The sequence below is a fragment of the Ictalurus punctatus genome, chromosome 7, assembly GCF_001660625.3.
Source record: "Ictalurus punctatus breed USDA103 chromosome 7, Coco_2.0, whole genome shotgun sequence".
Classification (NCBI taxonomy): domain Eukaryota; kingdom Metazoa; phylum Chordata; class Actinopteri; order Siluriformes; family Ictaluridae; genus Ictalurus; species Ictalurus punctatus.
Window position 1 is genome coordinate 5,365,005 of NC_030422.2, and position 24,026 is coordinate 5,389,030.

The 24,026-nt window shown below is 41.9% G+C and overlaps 1 protein-coding gene across 1 annotated transcript in view; it reads left to right on the forward strand.

Annotated features, from left to right (window-relative positions):
• Positions 1-5,779: 5,779 nt before the first annotated feature.
• Positions 5,780-24,026, forward strand: part of nrbp2a (nuclear receptor binding protein 2a) — a 45,589-nt gene continuing 27,342 nt past the window's right edge. Inside the window, exon 1 of the mRNA XM_017471449.3 lies at positions 5,780-6,440. Coding sequence (XP_017326938.1) covers positions 6,321-6,440 — 120 coding nt within the window. The 5' untranslated portion in view covers positions 5,780-6,320. The remainder of the gene's footprint in view (positions 6,441-24,026) is intronic.

The following is a 24,026-nucleotide window of genomic DNA, read 5'->3' on the forward strand; positions in this document are numbered from 1 at the left end:
GTGTCTGGTGTACCCTTTGCTATTGAGGTGTGTGGTGTCATCATGTCAAAATCTAAAGAGTTCTGTAAGGCCTTCAGAATAAAAGGCTGTAGATGCCTATGAGTCTGGCAAGGGATTTAAAAACATCACCAAATGATTTCAAATACATCATCTACAAGTGGCGTAGATTTCAAACGACTGCCGATTTATCCAGGACTGGCCGTCCCAGCAAATCCAGCCCAAAAGCAGACCATCTGATGCAAAAAGAATTCTCCAAGAACCCTAAAATTTCATCACAGGATCTGCTAGTAAGTCCTGCAACTGTTGGTGTCAAAGTGCATGCTTCTACAATCAGAAAGAGATTGCACAAATTTGACATGCATGGGGGGAATGTGCCAGGAAAAAGCCTTTCTTTCTAAAAAGAACATTAGAGCAAGACTACAGTTTGCCAATGAGCATATAGGTAAAGACCAGGCCTTTTGGAATAATGTGGGAAGACGAATCAAAGATAGAGCTGTTTGGCCACAGTAACAGCAGACATGTTTGGCGCAGACCAAAGACAGTTTTTCAGATGAAGCACCTCATACCACCTGTGAAGCACGGTGGTGGAATTGTTATAGTTTGGGGTTGCTTCACTGCTTCAGGGACTGGACAGTTTGCATTCATTGATTCAACTATGAATTCTGCATCACATCAAAGAGTGTTTGAAGATAATGTGAGGCCATCTGTCCGAAAGTTGAAGTTGGACCAAAAGTGGACCTTTCAACAGGATAGTGATGCTAAGCACCCGAGCAAATCCACCAAGGAATGTCTCAAAAGGAAGAAATAGAGGGTTATGGAACGGCCTAATCAAAGCCCAGATTTGAATCCCATTGAAATGTTGTGGGGATCTGAAACAGGCAGTACATGCAAGAAAACCCTCAAACATCTTGCAACTGAACACATGCTGATGTCAGAGACCGGTGAACAATTATGCAAAATGCCTACAAGAAGTCATCTATTGATATTTCTGTCTAATAAATGAATGAAAAAGCTATTTTTCCTTGTGGTTTTGTTCAATTATATCAACGTTATTAACAGTCACTGTTTCAAAGACGAGTAAATATTACCTTACATTTAGATGTAGATTTAAAGATTCAAGAGCTGCCTTAGTCTGCATGTTCTCATGGATGCTTCGGTAAAAGGGTAAATAATGACAAATAAAATGACAACAACGTTTAAAAAGGGTGCAACATTGGAACAAGATAACAATGTTGCATAAAAACAGGAACCTTTATATTTAAAAAGCTTTTATATTTAAAGGGGTGTCACACCAAATGATGCTTTGATTCATTTTTATTTATTTATTGTTTACTTAAATTGTAGGCCAGGAGTTCTCAAACTTTAATCAGAGACCTGTCGACCTGAAGAAGAAAAAAAATCACAAACCCCTTCAGTACGAACTGTTCCAGAAACCAATTCAAAAAACATTATTTCAATGTGTACAGTAACATTTTGGCTATTTATGGGAGACATGGAGGGTTGTTTTTTTTTTGTTTTGTTTTTTTGTTTGTTTGTTTACATTTCTTAACTTCCCACAAATAGAAACTTAGATTTCAGTTGACATTATTCATGGAGATCATAACTTTAATAATGCTTTATGGCCCTTGAGTATGTTGTAGCCTCCTGAACAAGTGCAAAGTGGAATTTAATGTTTTCAGAGGTGAGGGTTTTTTTGTTTGTTTTTTTTTTGCTTAAACTCCCTGAACACGTGCTCTGTTTGGTGAAAGGGGCGTGGTTTCTGCTATACGAAGGCTTTTTCAGCGGACCAATAAGCGAGCTGGAACGAGGGGCGGTTCAATTCAGCTGGGTCTTAAACATAGACCGTATACATATCTTTCTTTTTTTACGAGATCCAAACCGTATACTAACGTATAGTAAATATTCTGTTCACGTATTTAAGTAATACACCAACTAGTGTAATTACGGTAATATGTGGTACGCTGTATAGGAGGGAGATAAACTTTAACGTCGAGGACTTTTTCTATAGGGAAGTCCTTGATGCTTCTATTAACAGTTATATCAGAGCTAAGGGGGAAAACAACAAGTATTTGCTATGGAAACATTGAATGGAATAATGATGTAATAAATAAATGTTGTTTTATAAAGCAATCTAATGCGCCAAAGTCTAGTTGAAACAGCGCGTATTCTATTTTTGTAATATTGTTGTAGGGAACTGTTTTGGTCAGCAGAGGGCGCAAAAGATTCTTAAACAGAGCAAACATCCATTTGTTTGAAACGAAAAAGAAATGTTTATGGTTAAAAAATCTAAACCATTCATGCATGCATTCACCTGGAGTTTATCCCAGAGAACTCAGGACACCCTAGATGGGGTGCCAATCCATCGCAGGGCACAATCACACACACTGGACAATTTGGAAGTACCAGCCACACACACTATGGACAATTTGGAAGTACCAGTCACACACATTATGGACAATTTGGATGTAGTCAGACTACAATGCATGTCTTTGGACTGGGGAGGAAACCAGAGGAAACCAAAGTATGGGAAGAACATGGAAATTTCACACACAGGATTCAAACCCCCAACGCTGGAGGTGCAAGGCAAACGTGCTAGCCGTTAAGCCACTGTGCCCACCCAAAGAAGGCAAAGTATTATGGGCAAAGTATTATGTGATTAACCATATTTTAAGTAAACATGTCATCTGTGAACACCTCCAGAACAAAGTTCTACAAAATATGCTGATGATGAACGAAAGAAAGAAAATCACAAACTCCCTCAGTATGGATTTACAGTGTAAAGAATGTAACCAGCTCTAAACCTTGAATCTCTTTAGACCTGTGTCACATGATCGGAGACACTACACACAACTCTGTAGCTTGTTTGTTTTTCCATTGCTCACCGTGGACTAGAGCTTACTAAAATCTCTAGGGACTAATACTGTGACTGTACTAAATATGCCATTGAACTAGACAAGGGCATGGAGTGTCATTTCTGGCAGTGCAAGACAGAAATTGGGTATGAAGGAAATTGCTCACCACAGCTGTAAACATTTAATCATGAAACATTTACATTTGCGCATTGTTTACATTCAACTTTAATGAATAAAAATCTTAAATTAGCTTAAGAAATGTTTTGATCCTTAATTCAGGTTTTTAAGAAAGCTGACATTGCTTTTAAACAGGAAATAATGCTTTTCTTGGAGACTTCCTTTTTTTCTCTATTATATTCAAGTTCTCTGTAATTCCTTATCGTAGTATAAATAATAAAGATATACTTAAAATTATTGTGTATAATCTATTTACAAAAGAAAACGAAAATGTTATTTCCAATTTGCTGTCTTACATGGACGCGGCATAAAAAAAACAGGAATTAATGTACTGGTTTCAACAGTTTGGTATTTTGAATGTTGACACATTACTTCTCTTCTGCCTGCAGTTTTGAGCAATCTTAAAATGATCTTTGTTGTCTATTGTATTGCTTAGTTCTAATGCAGCACATATCTGTGTCCAAAACTTTAATATGCTTTTATATATATATATATATATATATATATATATATATATATATATATATATATATATATATATATGGTATGCATATATTCTGTCAAAATGTTAATGCTGATTGGTCATACAGAATATCACTTATCCATCCATCCATCCATCCATCCATTTTCTGTACCGCTGCTCCTACACAGGGTCGTGGGGAACCTGCAGCCTATCCCAGGGGACTCCGGACACCACGGATGGGATACCAACCCATCACAGGGCACAATCACGCATACATTCACACACTACAGACAATTTGGAAATGCCAATCAGCTTACAGACCATGTCTTTGGACTGGGGGTGGAAACCGGAGTAAACCCCCAAAGCACAGGGACGACATGCAAGCTCTGCGCACAAAGGGCGGAGTCGGGAATCGAACAGAATATCGAACAAATGTTATATTAAATGGCAGAATGTAAGACAGACATGTTATTTCATGATACTCATTTATGTTTATGGTATTTGGCAGATGCTCTTATCCAGAGCGACGTATATTTATCTCATTTATACAACTGAGCAGTTGAAGGTTAAGGGCCTTGCTCAAGAGCCCATTGTCACAACCTTACAGTCAGAAGTCTACTGTCCTGTCCACTGAGCTATCACCCCAGCTAATAATTCTTGGTTCCCAGACCGTTCCGGGAAGGTTAGTTTTTGGTTACGAAAAAGAACCTAGAGATAACATTATTATTTGCACCCCCCTTGTTCTATTTAATTCACAAAATTAGCACTTCATTAAAATCTAATGCTGAGAGTCTGAATGAGAACCAAACACACGACTCACGGACAGCTCAGATGTTGATTATTCTTGGAAGTATATTAATTCAGTTAATCTGCCAGAGTAAACAGCATTGCCTTTACCTTTAAACAAAGGAAGAAAATGGGGTAAATGAACAAAAACGAGACTGGAATAAAGTTGGTTTGATGGTCGATATTCGCAGATATGCGGAAATTAAGGGACCGTCTCTAAAGTTACATACGACATTGTTAAACACGTTTCTAACTTCAATAGCATTCGAAGGGAATGACTTACAGTCAGATAAACAACCGGAAAGTGTTCATCTAGGTGTCAGCTATAACGCACACCTTTTAGATTTCTGATATTTATTAAAATACACTATTAAATCTTATGTAAATTAGATATGAATTTCACTGCAGAATGGGCTCATACACAAAATATTCCATTATTAAAGCTCAATAGCATTTGTTGGGAATGATGTACAGACACACATCCAACTGTAAAGTGTTTGACTAGGTGTCAGCTATGACGCACACCTTTTAGATTTTTGATATTTAACCGTACATCGCATGAACCAAAAAAAAACCTTCACGAATGCATAAAGGGGGTCAAATGACCCGTACTGAATTGAATGGTTTTCTTCAAAAAATAGATGTCCTAGTAATGAAATAATTTATGGCATGTTTTGTGTATGGGCCCATTCTGCAGTGAAATACATATCTAATTGACATATTTAATAGTTTATTTTATCCATCCATCCATCCATCCATCTTCTACCGCCTACTCCTTTTCAGGGTCACGGGAGTTTATTTTATTAAATATCAGAAATCTAGAAGGTGTGCATCATCCCTGACACCTAGATGACCTTTACAGTTGGTTATATGACTGTAAGTCATTCCCTTCAAATGCTATTGAAGTTAGAAACGTGTTTAACAATGTCGTATGTAACTTTGGAGACGGTCCCTTAATTTCTGCATATTCGCGAATATCGATCATCCAACGTCACACCAACTTTATTCGTCAAAAACGACTTATTTGGTTCTTAACAAGGTTCTTAACGTTTACTAACAAGAGCCGATTCACCGACAAGAGCCGGTTCACCTTTAAACAAAGGAAGAAAATGGGGTAAATGAACAAAAACAACTCATATGTGCGGCTCGGTTCTTAACGTTCACTAACAAGAGCCGGTTCACTAACAAGAGCCGGTTCACCTTTAAACGGAGGAAGAAATGGAGGTAAATGAACAAAAACGAATCATATGTGTGGCTCGGTTTTTAACGTTCACCAAGAAGAGCCGATTCCCTAACAAGAGCCGGTTCGTTCATTAGGGCAAATAACACTGGTGTAAAGGAGAAGAAATTAATAGGCTACTGATAGCCTGCATTTGTATTCATTTCAGTTTATTAAGATCGAGGACTCCTGAAAACGAACACAGATTTGGTATTATATCACACACACACACACACTCTCTCCTACTCCTGCGCCGCTTGTGAGTGATTTACGGTAGCAATTTTAAAACAGAGGAAATTGTGAAAGCGCTCGTCCATACACACGGTCTGAAGAGCTGACGGGACAAAACGATGCTTGTAGCCAGTTAAAGTGGGAGTGCATGTGTGCGCGCGCGTGTGTTTTGAAGGGGGTGGAGGTTATTTTGCCATCCAGCAGCACACATACACACACGTCTCACACGTCCATGATGATGATGATGATGATGAGGGGAACGAGGGAATATCTGCGCTTTCCTCACACACCATAACCGAGCTGTTCAGCCTGAGATCCGGATCTGCTGTCCGGCGCGTGCGTTCTGTACACTCAGTGTCGGTTCTTTTTTGTGCATATCTCGGACATCATTTTCCGAATTGCATTGAACAGGATGATCAACAGTGTAGTGTAGTGTAGTGTAGCTCAATAAAGCAGGAGTGCAGTTTGGCTACAAATCGCGTGTGCGTAGTTCGGGCTGTAGACCGAGCCAGAGAGAGGAGGAGGAGGAGGAGGAAGGGGGGTGGGAGGGAGGAAGAGGAGGAAGGGGGGGTTGTTGGATTCAACGCGTAAAATGACCATGTCGGTCCCGGAGAGGATCTCGGAGTCTGGAGGAAAAGAAGAGGAGAGCGAGGATGAGAGTGAGATCCTGGAGGAGAGCCCGTGCGGCCGCTGGCAGAAGCGGAAGGAGCAGGTATGTCCACTCCATCTGATTCTGTCATTACACACCCACACCAAGCAGAAACTCTCAGCTGTAACAACTGGTTAAACACGGCCTGCATCTTCATGCTCTCAGAGAGCAGCACAGACACCCTTGAATAAAAACAACAACAGGATTGCATTAGTGCATCTTGGATATGAAATATTATTTAGCGCAAAAAAGGACTGATCATTAACTTGCGATCAAAACTTGTGCACACATGTCTGCCAAAACAGTATAATCTGACCCTACATCACGTGTCGTTCTCATGAATGAAAACAAACAGGTGCGATTACCCGTAATGTTAATTGGAGGTTTGCGCATGCGCACGGTGATGGAGTGGAGTGAGACACAGCCCTGAGCTCGGCTTTACTTCCTGACCTCCACTTTGAGATAAGTGCTAGTTAGAAAGCACTGAAACCTTATCTCTGCCCACACGCGTTCACACACAGAGGTCTCACAGCTGGGAAGCCTAGAGTTGAGTTCACGGTCAGTACGTTTACATGGAGAACAATAATCCGATTAAGAAACTAGCATGTAAACAGAGATTATTGATGATCCTTAATCCGATTAAAGTCGTACTCGAAGTAAACACAGATGGAATTAAGACGTGTGGAGTATTTCCTGTTTTAGTCGCATTATGGACGTGCGTTAAAGACGTGTACACACCTTAATCACACTATTAACGCCGTGTGGGAGTTTTCACCGCATTGTGCGACAGGACACGTACACACACGGCAGCGCGCAACCGTTTGACGGCAAACAAGAGAGCACGGCCGCGTCCCAAACCGCGTACTTACCTGCTACAGTATATAGTAGGTGTAATACATGTATCTCGGCTACTACATAGTAGGTAAGTACGCGGTTTGGGACGCGGCCCACGGCTTCAAGCAGTCGTCTATTTGCACGTACGGCACGACAGATAATTAACCGCACTTGAAGCTTTCGTAAATTAAAAATAAAACATACAAAACTGTATACGGTTCCATAACGAAGACCGACCGTACGTCGATACGTGAAATTCTTGAGGGACGGCGTGACGTGGGGACGTAATGACGTGTGACGTTAATCCATCTACGTTCTAGAACACGTAAAACCTGAACGTGAAAGGAGTATTCTAAAAGCCACTCATGTAAACACCTTAATCAGAATATTGTCTTATTCAGAATAAGGTCAGTAATTAGATTAGTGCAGTCCGTGTAAACGTAGTCAGTGTTCGCTGTCAGAGTGTGTGTCATGCTGTCGGAAATCTTGTAATCTCGCACCTCCGTGGTTGGGGGTTCGAATCATCCGTCGCCCTGTGTGCACCGAGTTTGCATGTTCTCCCCGTGCTTCGGGGGTTTCCTCCGGGTACTCCGGTTTCCTTCTCTAGTACAAAGACGTGTTGTAGACTGACTGGCATTTCCAAATTGTCCGTAGTGTGTGAACGTGTGTGCGAATGTGCCTTTCGCTGGGTTGGCACTCTGTCCGGGGTTAAATTTAAACTACATTTATGTTAAAGCGCACCTATTACGGTTTTGAAACGTGCATCATTTTGTTATAAAGGTCTCATACGATGGATTTACATGCATCCGAGGTCGAAAAACACTTTAACGTGCTCATCATTGAAATAGCGGCATTGCCTTCCCCCCCACCAGCGTCACAAACGACTCGTTAAATGATCCGTTCTAAGTGATTCATTCTAAACTCCTCCTTTCCGAGAGCATACTCTGGTCTGATTGGTCAGATTCTGCATGTGTCTGAAATGAAGCAAAGGGTAAATGCTACCTGGACCTCTATCAGCAGGTAGGCAAACAACATTGTAGATAAGGTAGGAAATATTTAACCAAATTAAGAATTGACCCTCATGGCAATGAATGAGGGGGAGGGGAAAACTCCTCCTCCATCCAAAAACCCCATCAGCTCAGAATGTCATTTCATTGTAAAAATGCATCTTGCACACCATTGAGTTTCGTATGTTCGTTATAAAGATTTAATATACCGTAAAAGTCGTTCCGGGTAGATTTTTAGTTTAGGTTTTAAAATATAGGCCTTCTGTGTATGCTGTATGAAATTCTGTAATGCGGTCTCGAGTGGTTTGCTTGTTGAATAGTCGTTGTGTTGTCTTTTTAAAGGTTCTTAGCTTCCTAAAAGTGCCCTCGGTTCAGCTGGAGAAACACTGTTGTAGGTTATTTGTAGGGTGCAAACTTTTAAACATCCCCCATTGGAACGACTGACGAATTCTTAAGGGTTCTTGATTTCGCAAGATATTCGTTCACTCGTTCATTCATTTATTCGTTAGCAACGACTTTATCCTGGTCGTGGTCGTGGTGGATCTATCCCAGGAACACTGCCTGAAAGGTGGGAATACACCCTGGAAGGGGTAGAAGTCATGCACATGCTCATTCACGTACTCGTTCGCACCTTGGGGCAATTTAGATTCGGTTAAAAATGTAACCCCTGATGGTAGGTATTCATTCATAATTGCAGCTATGAGTTAAAGTGCACCTATTATGCTTTTTCAGATATTACCTTTCATGCAGTGTGTTTATAGAGCTGTTCACGAATGTAAAAACGGAGTTATCGACTCCCGAAAGAAGGAATCGATTCTGAACAGCTGAAACGATTCGTTAGTGATTCCAGACTTTACTTCCTGTACTAACCTGCGTAGGTTTGTAACGAAAAGCCCCGCCTCTGGTCTTCATCGGCTGCTCGCCGACACCGGTAAACCAACCATAAGAGACTGGGACATGTGACCAATCGGAGCAGAGTATGCTCTCTGAAAGGTGGGGTTTAGAACGAATCATTTCGAACGGATCATTGAACGAGTCGTTTGTGACACCGCGGGGGGAAAAAAGGTAACGCTGCCGTTTAAATGATGAGCACGTTAAAGTGTTCTGTGATCTCGGATGCGTGTAAATCTATCGTATGAGAGCTTTAAAACAACATTAGGAGCGTTATTATCAAAACCATAATAGGTGCGCGTTAATACGTTCAGATTTAATCGGACACCTTGAGTGTTGTAAGGAGGCGATTTTAACATCATGTTAAACACTGTGGTGGGTTGGTCCATAATTGTAAGTTAAAGTTAAGTTCAATACTGAATGGTGATTTAACACTACTCGAGTTTACTCTAGGTTGTATGTCATAAGCGTATGAGGTAACGCAATACTGTACGTCACTGAGATTTTTTTTTTTGTTGTGCAATTCGATGCACTAAAGGACTACCACTGATGACAGTTGGCATCGCTGGTGTTGTGCGGATCAGTTACAGTATTTTGCTCGGTGTACTGAGTTTTCCGCTGTGGGCATGTGGTGGCATGTTCTCCCATAACGCTTCCCAGTAAACTGCAGCTATAAGACCTATAATTAGAGTAACGTGCGGGAGGGGTGTGTGTGTGTGTGTGTGTGTGTGTGAGCGTTCAGCACTTCAGTTTAATTATTTGCTCCACATATACACAATGCATGTAGGAGAGCTAGAAGCACACACGACGATTGCGTCAGCGTCGCTAGCTGGGCCGCACGTGTTCGGAAGGCGAAAGCCATGTTTGTTTAGAATGGCTGAATCCCCAAAGACTCACTGCCATTTATTTAAGTGCATCTTGTACAGTATGAAATAACGAGGTCCACATTCTATGTCGTGCACTAGCGTACAGGTTCCGTAGGAAACGTGCTTTCCCGTGTACAGGAGCCGAAGTGAAGTCCTCCGTTTTTCCCCTCGTGTTGATCTGGTCCTGTCTCGATACCCTGCTGTTCCTAGTGGGAGGGTTTGACTAGTTATCAGGAGCGGTTTTATTTATTTGATTTTTTTCATGGCGGATGCAGAGGGACTAGTTTCTGAGTGGCTGGCTCAGAAAACAACTACAAAAGCAATAGACAGTCAATTTTAGCCTACACAAGTCCTGCTTGTGAAGCAGTGTCATATAAAATGAAGCAAGTATAGTGGTGCTGGAAAGTTTCGAACCCTTTAGAATTTTCTATATTTCTGCGTAAATATGACCTAAAACATCATCCGATTTCCCTCAAAGGAGATAAAGAGAACCCAATTAAACAACGAGACAAAAATATTACTAATAATTGGTCATTTGTTTATTGAGGAAAATGATCCAGTTACAGATCTGAGAGTGGTAAAAGTATGTGAACATTTGCTTTCAGTATCCGGCGTGAGCCGCTTGTGCAGTAATAACTGTAACTAAACGTTTAGGGTAACTGTTGATCATCCTGCACATCGGCTCGGAGGAGTTTTATCCCGTTCCTCAGTACAGAACGGCTTCAACTCTGGGATGTTGGTGTGTTTCCTCACCTGAACTGCTTGCTTCAGGTTCTTCTACAACATTTCTATTGGATTAAGGTCAGGACTTTGACTTGGCCGTTCCAAAACATTCACTTTATTCTTCTTTAAACGTTCTTTGGTAGAACGACTCGTGTGATTAGGATCGTTGTCTTGCTGCATGACCCACTTTCTCTTGAGATTCAGTTCACAGACAGATGTCCTGACATTTTCCTTTAGAGTTCACTGGTACAATTCAGAACTCGTTGTTCCATCAATGATGGCGAGTCGTCCTGGCCCAGATGCAGCAAAACAGGCCCAAACTATGACACTACCACCAGCATGTTTCACAGATGGGATAAGGTTCTTATACTGGAATGCAGTGTTTTCCTTTCTCCAAACATAACACTCCTCATTTAAATCAAAAAGTTCTATTTTGGTCTCATCCACCGACAAAACATTGTTCCAGCAGCCTTCTGGCTTGTCCTCATGGTGTTTATCAAACTGCAGAGGGGCAGCGATGTTCTTTTTGGAGAGTAGTGTCTTTCTCCTTGCAACCCTGTCATGCACTCCATCGTTGTTCAGTGTTCTCCTGATGATGGAGTCATGAACATTAACGTTAGCCAATGTGAGAGAGGCCTTTAGTTGTTTAGAAGTTACCCTGGGTTCCTTCGTGACCTCACAGACTATCACACGTCTTGCTCTTGGAGTGATCTTTGTTGGTTTCCACTCCTGGGGATGGTAAGAGTGCCTGATGAGCATCAATACTCAACTCCTTTTTTCCGAGGTCCTCATTAATCTCCTTTGTTCATGCCATGATACACTTCCACAAATGTGTTGTGAAGATCAGACTCTGATAGATCCCCGTTCTTTAAATAAAACAGGGCGCTCACTCACTCACACCTGATCGTCATCCCATTGATGTCACAGAAATGTAATACTAGATCGTTTCCCTTCAATAAATAAATGACCAAGCATAAAATTTGTTTGTCTCATTTGTTTAACCGGGTTCCCGTTATCTACTTTTAGGACTCGTGTCAAAATCTGATGATGTGTTCGGTCATATTAATGCAGATATATCGACCGATCGAAAGGGTTCACAAACTTTCAAGCAGCACTGTATATGACTTTAGGAAGAATTATAATGACTAAAGCCAAAACGCAGGATTCCGAGAAAGCTATTTGATGTAGGGCCTCTGCTACTCAATTCTGTCGTCTTAGAGACTGTTTACACTCGGATACTTTTTAAATAGAGATAGAGGAACCAATGGGAGTAGGGTTAGGGTTATAACGCGCTATAACGTCATGTTGATTTCCCTCAAAGTTTGCCTTTTACACTGCACACATTTTGTCACCGTGTATTTATTAAGTTCAAGAGTCTCTTTAACACTACTTTATGTAAACTTCATAGAAGATATAAGAGGAGAAATTTGTCGAAAATCTTTTTTTTTTTTTTTTGGTGGTTAAAGCTAAAATTCTTTCTTGTTTACCTTAACAAAGTGGGTAAATTCAAGCCTTTTTTTTTTTTCTACCCGTAAGATTAAAACTTATCAATAATTATCGATACGGAACAATATGAAACTTTTATTCGTGAAAAGTTATTATATTATATCGTGATAAATTTTTTAGCTGTACCACCCAGCCCTACTCTAAATTATTATTATTATTATTATTATTATTACAAACATGAAAGCATTATTGAGGCATAAAAACAGCATACATTTTATTCTTGCATTTACATTACAGTACGTTTATTCCTTTAGCGGACGCTTTTATCCGGAGCGACTTACAGATGAGAAAATACATCAAAGCGATATATCAAGCAGAGAACAATACAAGTAGTGCTACCGTACGAGATTCTTACTTGTTCTGTTACTGTTATTATTTTTAATGCAACTGGGGATTAAAAAAAACCCCTGGCTTTCCAGTATCCACTTGTAAATGCAACCTTCCTGAGAAACCGCTCAGTGATGAGTCCTCCACCCCTTCAGCTGCCTCAAATACTATCACACGGCTTTTCCTGTAATGTATCCGCTTCTGTTTGCATGTGATATCTTCTGAAATTCCCAGAATCAATCTCCCTGAGATTTCATTCCTGGCTTGTGTAAACTTCTTTTCCAGTTTAATTGCTCCTCGCGGATGATATGGAAATGTTTTCATCGAAGTGGTATATGGAAATGTTGGGGGGGGCTTAGGGGTGGCCAGGTGCATTTAAAGCGGGGGGCGGCTTTGGCTCTTGTGGAACGTCCCCTGCTAGTTGTAGGCCTAACATGGAACAACATGGAGTCCTGGGTTCCTCAGGGGAATATCAAGGTGCGGGTTTGTCAGCATGTCCTCAAAATGCATTTGCTTTATAGGCAAACTACAGCTTTCTATGTAAACCACCACTTGTTTGCATGTATGTCATGGTTCAAACTGCTTTTACAGTGCTAACTTCTTAATGGCGTGTGTACGTGTGTGTGTGCCCAGGTGCGTGGTCCCTAGATCACTTATACCGGAGCACATGTTTCGCCAAGCAACCAATTTTACAGTGGAAACAGCTGTCGAGTCATACAGACTGACTGGCTGCCTTGCACCTTGCTGTGATATGTAGAGGCTCTGTGCTGTAGCTCAACTTTCCTTCAGTGTCACCGTGTAATTAACCCAGGATTCACGTAAGACTGCGATAGCCGGCTTCAGCCGACTGCACAGCAATGCAAGGCTGCATACTTTCCAAACGTGAGCGCTCGGAATCGGAGCTAGGTCTACAAAAAGTAATAAGCGCATACCACTATTCTATGTAGTAGACCAGAAAAGCACAGCACTATAGGTCAGTTAATTTTATATATAAAATCTAACGCAGTCAGTCATCTTCAGGACGACCAGCCAATTAAATACTGACTCTGACTACGTTTACACGGACAGCAGTGATGTAATCACTGACCTTATTCTGAATAAGACAATATTCTGATTAAGGTGTTTACATGAGTGGCTTTTAGAATACTCCTTTCACGTTCAGGTTTTACGTGTTATAGAACGTAGATGGATTAACGTCACACGTCATTACGTCCCCGCGCCACGCCGTCCGACGTTCCCTCTAGAATTTCACGTACCGACAGTCTTCGTTATGGGACCGTGTACAGTCTCGGGTGTTTTTATTTTTAATTTATACGAACGCCTCAAGTGCAGTTAATTATCTGTCGTGCCGTACGTGCAAACAGACGACTGCTTGAAGCCGTGGGCCGCGTCCCAAACCGCGTACGTACCTACTATATAGTAGCCGCAACACATGTATTTCTCCTACTATACACTGTAGTAGGTAAGTGAATGCATGCACATGTGGGCGGGGCTTAAAAGAGATAAAAGAGCAACTTCCTAAAAATAAACAAATCGGAGTGTAATTTTAAACAATAAATCCAAGTGACCAGTCGGTTAGGTTTATAACTATAGTGATGACTAACTGCAAATAGTTTGATAATTAGAACGATTAAGATAATGGTAGTTGATGGTGATCTCACAGTCACTCAACATTAATAATAATAATAATAATAATTCTAATTATAATAATAATAATGATGCTAAAATTTGTGAAACCCTGGGCTATGCATTACAGACCACTGAATTCAGAACCGAAACTTTAGGTTTTGGGGTATTGTAGTGCAGTGCTCGACATTTTCCATACTTAATCGAGGTCCTCGTGAATAATTTTGGAAATGCTCCTGCATGCTGCATTTTTAACTCAGCTCATCCAGGCTTATTTGAAATCACCTCGCTTAAACTAACCAGGCAGGTGATTCTAGCCTCAGGGCTTTTCACTAACAAACTCCAGCTGTGACCTGAAGTCTGGGTGTACTAATGGAGGCTCACGGGCACACACGTGATGTATAAGCAGCCCAGACAATCGACTGAAAATAGCAAAATGTCAGTTAAAGACTGAATAGAAAGGGCTTTTGTTTTCCGTCTCCAAGGGCAAGAATCTGTTCCAAGGTGCATTGAAGCTGTTCTTGCAGCCTGTGCTGGCCCTACACCAAGATAAACTGGTTTTACCTTTCATTCATCACCCTTCTGTATATCCGTGTCAGGGAAGCTACTTTGAAACTGTCATGTGAAAGTAAGTACACCCCATGGAAATTGTTGGGTTTAGTTAGTAGCATCGTTACGTTTAGTTAGCTGCTCCCAACACCGCTGTGTATACAGTCAGGTCCAGAATTATTGGCACCCACAGTAAATGTGAGTTTAAAGCAGTTTGTAGTTACGCTGAAAATATTAAACTCTTCAAATGAAGTCAGTTTATTCGAAGAAACTACAAAACCCTGATCAGGAATATATTTCTAGCGATTCTTGCCACATGTGCGCTACGTTATGTCAAAAGCATTACTCTGTTTTGTAGAAGCATTTTTCATTTCAAATTGGAAATAAACAAAAGTTCTTTCGAATTTTGAAGTATTTGGAAAATAAAAGAAGTACATGTTTAATATCTTGATGAATAATTCATATTCTAGATTCTGTTCTATTTCTGGGTGCCTATTTAAATGTAAGCAGATTTGTGGTTAGCCATGTTAGCTGCTTCGTAGCAAAGGTCAGATTTTCCTCATGTCTAATCTCTTCTGATGGGTTTGACTTGTCGAGTCTGTACCAGCTCGAGTGCACACTGTCATTGAAGAAAAAAAAAAAGGGGGGGGGGGGGAGGGGGGGGGGGGGATGTACCAAATAATAAGAAACTCTGAAATTCATGTCAAGATTTTTTTTTTTTTACTATTCACGCAAGTTCTTGGCAATAATATCATTTGTAATGAAAATTTGTTGTATTCGATTAAAAAATAATGCCGAATAGAAACATTTTCACTAGTGCTCTCGGACCTTTGAACCTCACTGTATGTTTTGGATCTTTGTCATACTGGAAGATCCAACCCTGGCTAACTTCTTTGCCGAGACAGACGGAGTTTCAGTTAAAAACGGCCGGTACGTCATGGAGTCCATGATGCCATGTATTTTAACAAGGCTCCGAGGGCCTTTGAAGGGCCTTTACAGGGCCTTTACAGTAGATAAGGTTCTTATCTGTAGGACCATCCTTGGTGGGGTTTTTTGGGGGGTTTTTTTTGTGCCAAACCCACTTTGACTGTTGCTAAAAAAAACAAAAAAAATACCCTCTGTTCAGTCAAATCTAACGATGGAACCTGGTTCCAGTCGAAGTTCCAGGCGCTTAGATTTGTGGATAGATGAAGATGATTTGTAGATCTGCCAACTTGCTGATGTCAAAATACATCTGTAAATTTCCAACCGTGATCATTGGAAAGTATTCTTTTTTTTTTTTTTGCCTCTCTAACCATCCTCCTCACTGTGTGTGGGTGCAAAATACATTTGTGTCCTTGTCCTAGACAGATCATGTTGTTTATAATTGAATTATTGCCCTAACAGCGGATACGAGCGTTTTCTGGCATGTAGCTATTTTGTAGTCTGATTTATGAAGGTCCGCACAAATTTTCTCATTTCATTTGTTTATGTTGATTACGACTAAGGTAATTTTCCCTTTGGGTCACTTTGAGGACAATCTGTAAATAGATCTTGGAGCTGCTAGGCGATGCCGCTTCTTCATCCATTGGAGTTTTTTTATTTATTTATTTATTTTCCCATGCAGTAACCTTTTACTGTAGGATATTTTGGAAAGCTTGAATTTTGGCCAGTTTGGATCAGCTGTTTGAAATTCATGTGGCTGAAGCAAAGCTAAGCTTCAACCTTCAAGCCTGGCTTGGAGCTAGCATATTTTGGTATAATGACTAAGCAGGGTTTAAGATTAGCTTCCTTGTGAAGTACTCCCACCCCCAAATGGCTTAAAAAAGTTATATATTAGTAAAAACTGAAGTTTGGTTAGTATTGAAGGTTCTGAACTGACAGTGTTGTCAGAGGGAGTGGTGCGAAAATGTCATTGTTGCCAGAAGTGTGGTACGATACTTCTAGGCAACCCCAATGGCCTTCATGCAGATGAATAAAACAGTCTAGTGGATTGACTTTGAAACTGAGCATAAATGGTTTTTATTTAATGATTGGATAAAATGATAGTGGGTGGTTGTCTTGTTTCAGAGACCAGCTTATCACTACTCTGTAAAACTGATCCTTTCCTCATGCCACAGCTCTACCTGACACATCAGTAGCAGAGTAATAATCTCCAGGTATATTTAAACATGACATTGAGATTCGCATACGACTATGATGTTTATAATGATAATGAGTCTTTATTGATCACGTATACATTACAGCACCGTGAAATTCTTTTCTTCGCATACCCCAGCATGTCAGGAAGCTGGGGTCAGAGCACAGGGTCAGCCATGATACAGTGCCACTGGAGCAGAGAGAGTTAAGGGCCTTGCTCAAGGGCCCAACAGGGGCAGCTTGGATCTCTTGGAACGCAGGGGCTGGCAGTGCTGGGGCTTGAACCCCCGACCTTCCGATCAGTAACCCAGAGCCTGGCAGTGCTGGGGCTTGAACCCCCGACCTTCCGATCAGTAACCCAGAGCCTGGCAGTGCTGGGGCCTGAACCCCCGACCTTCCGATCAGTAATCCAGAGCCTGGCAGTGCTGGGGCTTGAACCCTGGACCTTCCGATCAGTAATCCAGGGCCTGGCAGTGCTGGGGCTTGAACCCCCGACCTTCCGATCAGTAACCCAGAGCCTGGCAGTGCTGGGGCTTGAACCCCCGACCTTCCGATCAGTAACCCAGGGCCTGGCAGTGCTGAGGCTTGAACCCCGGACCTTCCGATCAGTAACCCAGAGCCTGGCAGTGCTAGGGCCTTATGAAGGGCCTTGCTCAAGGGCCCAACAGTAGCATCTTAGATCTCCCGGCCTTCCAATCAGTAGTCCAACGTCTTAACCACTGAGCTACCACTTATCCCATTAGCCACATCTACCGTATCTGTCAGCGGATGATTCTGAAGAAACTGAATGACGAAGCTACAGAAGGTCAGACACGATAATGCGGTAGTTCTATCCGTAACGTTGCATCGGCGTCACTGTTTGCAGCTTGACCAATGAGAAAGAGATGATTGTCGGTGCTAAGCAAAGGTCAGCTGTGATCACTTTGTCATGGACACCAGCAGCACAGGGAAAACAATGAGATCATGCAGTAGTGTGTGCAGAGAGTCTCCGGATTGAAAGCCCGTGGTTATTCAGGACTGTATTTGAATGTGGTTAGATTCATCCTCAAGCAGTCGTTGCCTTAATGTTGGCATAATTGGGCCTTCCTTTTTTAGTTTCTATGGACGTGCAGGCACCCACACAGGCCATTGGTAATGCATAAGCTTCATGATTGTGCATAGCAGGCACATCTGTCTTTGTTTCTGGGTCTTTGCTCTGTCTGACTCTTTCACTCTGTATTTTTCTCTTTGATCTTGTCTCTGTTTCTCTCTAATTCTCTTGCTCTCAGCCCACTAAATCTCTACCGCTCTCCACTCAATATCTTGTTAAACTCTGTCTCTCTTGCTTTTTTTTTTAATCTCTCTTTCTCTATCTGTATGTCTGGCTATCTGGCTCTCTACTACCAAAACTCACTCTGCTCTCGTTCTCTCACCCTTTCTCTCTTTGTAGGTCTATTTCTTTTTTCTTTTTTTTCTTTCTTTCTTTGTACCCAACAAATCTCTCTCTCACCCCTCTCTTCCTCTCTTATCCTTTCACCTTTGTCTCTATTGTCTGTCTTGGTCTCTGCCCACTAAATCTCTTTCTATCTCTTCACGCTCTCTGTTTGACACGCAAACAAATACACACAGTAGTACACATTAAACCATCCATGGTATCTTTGTGAATTGCTAGCAGGCTGCCAACTGTGTGGCCATGGCATTGTATGACCCGTCGCCCAGATCATAAATCTTCCATACTCGGTTAACCAGTGAGAGATTACATTTTCACAATAGTCAATTGCGCTTTATGGCTATGGCTATCAGCTTCACTTATATTGTAGTGTTTGGTATTACCATATAAAGTTGTACTTTTAAACGAAAATGGACGAGGGCTCAGTGGGTTCCAGTGTTACTGCGTCATTGCATGAGGGTCCCTGGGTAGTTAAATTGGTGAGTCTTCATCGACACTAGGTGTGCAAGAAGTACAAATGTGTGCATGTTTGGCGCCCTACAGTTGGCTGACATCCCTTCCATGGTGTACTCCTGCCTCACGCCTGGTGTTCTCGGGATAGGCTCCGGATCAATTGTGACCCTGGCCAAGACAAAGCGGTGGCTGAAGATCGATCTAAAACTCACAAATCTAAACTCGAATCGTTCAGTAATTCAGTTTGATTTTCAGTCTCTCTTAATTAGCGTGTAATGTAAACAAAGACTGCTTTAGTGTTCTCTCAGAAGTGATGGCTAATTGTTGACCTTGGTGATATTCAATATGCAAAGTGCTTCCATGTTTGGCTTTTGTTAGCTAACTGATGAGTGATGTATATTTTCCTCCTCAAACAGCAATCAGTGTAGTCATTGTTAGAGATCATCTAAAGTAAAGGGGCAGTGGTGGCTTGACTGTTAAGGCTCTGGGTTACTGTGTTACTGATCGGAAGGTCGGGGGTTCACGCCCCAGCACTGCCAGGCTCTGTGTTACTGATCAGAAGGGTCGGGGGTTCATGCCCCAGCACTGCCAGGCTCTGTGTTACTGATCAGAAGGTCGGGGTTTCAAACCCCAGCACTGCCAGGCTCTGTGTTACTGATTGCGGGTCGGGGGTTCAAGCCCCAGTACTGCCAAGCTGCCACTGTTGGGCCCTTGAGCAAGGCCCTTAACCTTCTCTCCTCCAGGTATATGTGACCAATTAAGAATAAAGTCTTTCTTAATGTATATGTGACCAATAAAGACACAAGGTCACGTATACATTACATACAGCCCACTGAAATTCTTTTTTCTTTGCATATCCCAGCATGTTATGAGGTCGGGGTCAGAGTACAGGGTCACTATCAAATTCTTGTGTATATACAGCATAACTCATTTAAAGGTAAGAAGTCCTACTTTGTTTACCTCGGACACCGTGCGCAGCCGTATTAGTTTGATGTCGCTCTGTAAACGAAGGGAACACCTAGTTACGAAGACTACGAGTAGGAATTTCAAGTCAAGGCGGCATTTTCTTTGAAGAAATGGAATGAGGAAATCGAATTGAAAATGTGTGTCAGGAGTTTCCCCAGGTGAGCTGGCGTGAATGTGATCAACCTCATCGCAGGTTACGCAACAATTCCAGGAAATCCTCACAATGCTGAAAGAAGTCTTGCGTTAACTTGTCTCCATAATGACATAACAACCGCTTTTGACCTTGAGTGGGTGACTATTCAATTTAAATTTTTTTTTTTTTTTGCAAGTGGCTGCAATTCTTCTACTGTTCTCCCTTGCAGCTTTGAATACCTGAAATGGAGATATGGCACAGAAGGTAGCTCTTCGATCTGAAAGCTTTAGTGTATGCATTGACTGGAGATGGTGTGTGTGTGTGTGTGTGGGTGCCAAGAATCATTGGTGTGTTTATGGCTCAAAATGAGTCAAAGCCTAGGAAGGCTGGTGGAATAGGAAGTGTCTTTTAGTTTGTTGTAGGTCCTCCAGTTGCACTATTCTCCACCTGAACCGAGCCTGCACTTTCAGAACTTGCACTGGATTATGAATAACACGTAACACTGAGCTGATAAGTCAGTAACATGAGGCCGCTGTATTTCACATTTCGTCTATGGTGGCAGTGGTTCCAACACAGGAACAGGGTTTTTTTTAAATAAAATTTATAGAAGCTTTTCTACCAGAGTTGCCGCCGTGTCGCTGTCCATAATGGTCATTATTGGTACCGTTTGTGTGAATGGAAAGCAGGATCTCATCCAGCAACTGTATAGTTCTCAGAACAACTGGAAGTTGGTTTTTTTTTTTTTTTGTTTCTTTTTTGACAGCCTTTCCAGAATACCTTGTGTTGTTTATGATCTAGTACCTATCAAGAGTGATCCCGGATGCAGATTACGGTTGTGTCTGATGGAACAGAAGACTTTACTGTCTATGAGCAGAGAAATTGCACAGAAACTTTAATATAACCAGTTCTTGTACAATCGGATAAATTGCGTGCATGGTCGGTTTGGTGTGTTTTGGGTAATTTGCCAAGAAGAATCGCACGAATGATCTCGCATGCAAAACGTGGAGGAAACGACAAGTTAATTTGGCTTGTGCTAATGGAAAGTTTAGCCGTGGCAATCTTGGTTCCCCAAAAGACTCCCAGAAGAGTCGATTTAAACTCGTGTAAGACAGATTTTGGTGGGGAGGGGTGTTTACAATCCAAAAGTAAAAGAGTGTAGACCTGACCATGGTTGAGGTTAATAAGGGATATGTAAATGAGACTATTTTCATAGACTCTGTGTGAGCACCGGCGCTGTGAAGGTGCGGCGTGAATATGTCATATGAATTCTGCTTTACCTCAGGGATATTACGCAATCGCTTTGAGAAATGTTCTTTATTTTGTCATTTTTGATGGATTTAGTCGACGTTGACTTAGTTCAAGCAAATTCTATTCCTGCGCTTTTGCCTGTATTAAATTTGCAGACACAAATCAGTCTGTGGGTGCGGAAACTTTTAAGCAGGGCTCCACCCTGTACTCGGCACCTTTAGGTAGAAACGTCCTGAGTTACATATTCATTAAGGCAAATGAGCCAAACTGGTAAACATGTTTATTTTGCTATTATGTAAAAGACACAACCCTGTGTAGACCCTGTTAGCAAATTAGCTCGCGCATTTTTTTTTATTTATTTATTTTTTTTTATATAAAGGTTTTTAATCTCTCTCTGTCTGTCTCTGTTTTATTGATGATCCTTAATCCGATTAAAGTCGTACTCGAAGTAAACACAGATGGAATTAAGACGTGTGGAGTAATTCCTGTTTTAGTCGCATTATGGACGTGCGTTACAGACGTGTACACACCTTAATCACACTATTAACGCCGTGTGAGAGTTTTCACCGCATTGTGCGGCAGGACACGTACACACACGGCAGCGCTCGACCGTTTGAGGGCAAACAAGAGAGCACGGCTGCGTCCCAAACCGCGTACGTACTTACTACAGTATATAGTAGGTGAAATACATGCATCTCAGCTACTATATAGTAGGTAAGTACGCGGTTTGGGACGCGGCCCACGGCTTCAAGCAGTCGTCTATTTGCACGTACGGCACGACAGATAATTAACCGCACTTGAAGCTTTCGTAAAATTAAAAATAAAACATACAAAACTGTACACGGTCCCATAACGAAGACCAACTGTACGTCGATACGTGAAATTCTGGAGGGAACGTCGGACGGCGTGACGCGGGGACGTAATGACGTGCGACGTTAATCCATCTACGTTCTATAACACGTAAAACCTGAACGTGAAAGGAGTTTTCTAAAAGCCACTCATGTAAACACCTTAATCAGAATATTGTCTTATTCAGAATAAGGTCAGTAATTAGATCAGTGCAGTCCGTGTAAACGTAGTCAGTGTTTGAACATGCCTTAACATCAATAGATCGAATAGAAGCGCTGGAAAACTTATAACTTTGAAAAAACCTTTTGAAAAAATAAATTGTTCCTAGACTGTAGCATTAAAATTGAACTAGTGTCATGCTAGACAGATATCGCCCTTATCGTTGTCGGACGTATTGTGGTTTTGTGGTAGCTACGGTGTGACTATGAATGAATGAATGAATGAACTGCTTATCTTATACATGTTTTACCTGTGGTCAGCATGTTCCATTCAGTCGGATAGGAGCGAGAGTGCACCTTGGCCCCCAGCCAGGCTAAAGAACAGTCAGCGAGAGCCAGTCGCCTTACTGCATGAAGCCATCCATCTGGTATTCCTCACCCTCCTGCTGCATGTTCCCTTGCCCAGTTTCTAGGAAAGAGGAGTTGTTATGAGTACACAATGTGCTCCCTAGATCAGATTAGCCGAAGCATATCTTAAAGATACAGTTTATATTTGCTATAGGGGGTGCTGCTCTGTAATGGTTTTAATGACTGTTGACTCATTGTTGACTTTTTATAAAATACTGATTTTAAAATGCATTTCATGCACTTGATCAAGTAACTTATTCCACGGCGCAACCGAGAAGCCTTCCTTATCGTCTCGGAGATCACAAGTTTGAATCCCAACGATACCCCACATACCCCATCTGTGGCTGCGAGTCCAAGAGAGCAATATTGGCCGTGTTTTCTGGGTGGGAGGGATGGCATACACTCTGTCACTCTCTCTCACTCTCTCTCTCACTCTCTACCCTATCAATAACAGTAATACTAGACGATGATCGGCATCTTTGAGCTCACGCATGTGGTAGAGGGCAGACGGAGGCTTTCCTCTGGATGTGTTCCGCTGCCCTGTGATGCACCGTGTGCAGCAGTTTGAAAAGATGCCGTAGTCGGCTTTCGTATTTGTATTCATATCTTCTCTAAAATGAGCAGAAACCGTGTCTCCGTGTCGTGCTAAACCCTGCATGGCTTATTGATTCGGGTGTCCTACTCTCATGTGGTGGAGCTTTTCTCTGGCACCGTGCTAACGTCGTTCGATCAAGTCATCGATAAAACCGTAAACAGGAGAACGAAACTGGTGAGACATGTTTAGTGAAAATCTTCAGCTGCTAAACAGCTCATTTTTGTCATTTCCAGCGGAGCGTATTTGGTGGCTGAACATCAGCTGAGGAGGAGTAACTTGTGTTTGTTATTGACGTTATGGCTTTCATTTGACCTAACTGTGAAATGTCCCAGAGGGAATAGGAATACAGTGAATAATTGTCGGCACGACAATTTCATTTCATGAGCTGCAGGTGGAACAAACCCGTCAAGCTACTCATAGAAGTATAATAATAATATATTTGATGGATGTCGAGCCTGGTTACGACTCCGTTGGCTTCCCATATTTTGAGCATGCACATTTTTGAACCTCTAGGCCTCCTCTGTTTGGTCTTCTTGTTCTCTTTTACTACTCGAGCCTTCTGTAATGACCTTGCCCTTGTCCTTTTCCAGCTTCTGTATTTAAGCCCCCCCCCCCCCCCCCCCCCCGACCGTCTTGACGAAGTGAATGAATCGACAAACGAGTGGTGATTGATGAAGCAGCTTCAGCTGTGTGCACACAAGTACCTGCCCACACGCGTACGGCACACGACTTATACATTAAAAAAAAAAAAAAAAAAAGATATGTATTTAGCGTGCACTGTGGCTTAGCGATTAGCACGTTCGCCTCACACCTCCAGGGTTGTCTGGAGTTCGCATGTTCTCCCGTGCTGCTGGGGTTTCCTCCGGGTATTCCAGTTTCCTCCCCCAGTCCAAACACATGCATGGTAGGCTGATTGGCGTGTCCAAATGTATATATGTATGTGTGTGTAGTGTCACATTAATA